Source organism: Silene latifolia, chromosome 5 (assembly GCF_048544455.1).
Source record: "Silene latifolia isolate original U9 population chromosome 5, ASM4854445v1, whole genome shotgun sequence".
Taxonomy (NCBI): Eukaryota; Viridiplantae; Streptophyta; class Magnoliopsida; order Caryophyllales; family Caryophyllaceae; genus Silene; species Silene latifolia.
In genome coordinates this window covers 49,975,812-49,978,646 of record NC_133530.1, presented here as the reverse complement: position 1 = coordinate 49,978,646, position 2,835 = coordinate 49,975,812, and the positions used below count along the sequence as shown (strand labels likewise).

Genomic DNA, 2,835 nt, shown 5'->3' with positions numbered 1-2,835 from the left:
TTTCATACGACCCAACTTATGGTACAAACAAGTACAACATGACGTTCACGCCTTTCACGGGCATTGACCATCATAAAAGGTCAATCACATTTGCATGTGCGCTTATAGAACATGAAAACGATGAGTCATTCATGTGGGTATTTGACCGATTCTGGCGGCTATGGGTGGGAAAGAGCCTAACTACATCATCACCGACGAAGACCCAGGAATAATTAAAGCGATTTGGATATGTTTCAAATTTGCAAATCGTACCTCTTAACTTGTGAAACTTCATATTAAATTGTGAATCCTACATCTGTTTTGTTGATTCTAGTTGGCACTGGAAAATATGATGGTTGTAATAATTTGATTTGTTTTTTGTTTATGTGAATCGTAGTGCTTATTATGCGAAACTAGATCATGAATTTGTGAAACTGGGGTAAAAATATGTTTCACGTACTTATATCGCGAATAAGGCACAAAATTTATATAGTCTGAATCCGAGGATAAGACATGAGATTCACAAAATAACCCCCCAGATTTACAAAATAAGCTATAGGATTCACAAAATAAGCTATATGATTTATAGTCCGAATCTGAGGATAAGACTTGAGATTTACATAATAGTGCATCGTATGACTTTGTTATGTGAAACTGCGTGAATTTAGTTATTATAAAATGATGGTGACGGTCGATAATTTGATTTTGTTCATTGCAGCTAAGTTCAAAACAACGAAACATCGGTTTTGCATGTGGCACATCATGAAGAAAATAACCGACAAGGTTGGGAGTAAAATTTGTAGAGATACCGACTTTTTAACCCGTCTGAACGGTGTTGTATGGGACGATGACCTGGAGCCCGGGGAATTTGAAGAGAAGTGGCTTAAAGTCATGAACGATTTCTCCTTGGAAGACAATACGTGGTTGAATGGGAAGTTCGCTGATAGACACACATGGATACCCGCTTATTTCATAAATGTGCCAATGGGCGGTTTACTACGAACTACACAAAGGTCAGAGAGTGCTAATAGTTTCTTTAAGCGGTTTGAAAACAAATACGGGACATTAACTGAGTTCTTGGTGCGCTATGAAAGCGCCACTGACCACCAAAAGCACCTGCTGAAGCTCCGTGAAGAGGAGAATGCGAATTCAATCCCTGAAACACTGTATGGGTCAAAATGGGAGACACAAGCAGTGAGAAGCTATACCCATGTGATGTTCTATGAGTTCCAAAACCAGGTGAAGCTTTCAATAAATACCTGCAGTTTGGTTGGATACACTCCGCCAGATCCTGTGACGAACTTTGAAGTGTCGTTAGTTGAGGATGCAAAGAAAGGACTAAAATTTGCAGTTGAGTGCAGTAGAAGCACGAATGATGTAAGGTGCACATGTAAACTATTTGAAAGGAGAGGTATTTTATGCAGTCACATCATTTGGGTTTGTTCGGGAAAGTTTAAGGACATACCTGATAAATATATTTTACAAAGGTGGAGCAAGAATGCACTCAAAAGTGATGTTTATGATTGGAATGGGAATCATTAGAGAAATACAACAATACCGACAAAACAGTTGGAATGTCGTGGTGTGGTCTCGAGATTCATTAAATCGTTGGTATGCTCAAAAGGAAAGAAGAGTCGGATGTGAGAGAGTTTGCCAAGTTAATCAAGGAATTCAGGACAAAACTAGAGGGAAACACTCAACCGTTGACAAAACAACAACAGATTGAGTGTAATACCCGCCCTTTTAGGGACCCTTTGACCATCATTGACTGCCTTGGGAGCGGGAAATAAGGTTGGAATGGTATGACAAAACCATCTTGGGTGCGTGTTAAGAGTAGTACTCGATAGAGTAGAGGCTACTTGATCGAGTAGCTAGGGTACTCGATCGAGTAGGGGGTTACTCGATCGAGTATGTTGGGTACTCGATCGAGTGCCTGGTTTTCAACGGGGGTTTTATATCGCGTTTTGTTAAATCCGCAAATCACTTTCGCCACTTTCCTCCTATCCTTCAGCCGCCTCTTTCCCTTCGCTTCACCTCAAAACCTCCATGGATGCTTTTTGAAGAGCCTTGAACCTTAGGAGAGCGTCTCTTGAGTCGGGTAGCGGTCTCTTGCTGAGTTTCCCCTATTAGGTATGTCATATTCATCATCCGTGCCTTTGTTTCGATAGTTAGGGTTTTGCTTGTAGTAATAGATATTTGCATGATGGTAATAGGCTTTGCTTGGTTGCTGGATGTGTTATCTGTCGGCATGGATTGGTTGCGATCGCTTAAAGGTAGGTTCGCCTACTCAGTTTCTGTAGATGGTCTAGTGTGTCGAATGTTGTGGCTGTGTTGTGTTTGGTTGTCTGCTATAATTGTTGTGTCGTGATGGTTGTGGTTGTTGTTGATCGGTTCTCGAGATGCGTTCTCGGCTGAGTGGGGTCACTTGCGGGAGTGATCTCACGCCCTAGTTTCGCCCTTCGTGGAACCCGCCACGGAAGGGGATGTGCACATTAATGGGACAGGGTTGTCACTCGGTATGATGAGCGGGGCTTAGGTGGGAACAGTGCGGTCCCCCACGGCGGTGGCTCGGTCCAAGACGATCGAAAAAGGAAGTTGATTGGATTGTGGTGATTGCGGCTGGAGTCGGTAGTGTTGGTTGTATTGTTGATTTTAGTTGCCATTGTCTTATCTTGTCTCAGTACTGACCTTGTGTGGTTGTTTGTTTGTTGTGTGTCTGCCGTGATCCCTTATGGTGAGCAGTCGGTCTTAGCAGGTGTTGATGTTGTTGGTAGCTGAGGTCCGGGCAGGGATGAGTCTTCACGAGATATGATGGTCATAGCGAGTAGTCTTTGAGTTGTACCTTTATAATGCATT

General features: G+C 42.6%; 1 protein-coding gene across 1 annotated transcript; it reads left to right on the top strand.

The window, feature by feature from the left end:
- Window positions 1–741: 741 nt before the first annotated feature.
- Window positions 742–1,521, top strand: LOC141655343 (protein FAR-RED IMPAIRED RESPONSE 1-like). The gene has a single exon (XM_074462428.1). The coding sequence runs from the start codon at window positions 742–744 to the stop codon at window positions 1,519–1,521; it is 780 nt and encodes a 259-aa protein (XP_074318529.1).
- The last annotated feature ends 1,314 nt before the right edge of the window (window positions 1,522–2,835 follow it).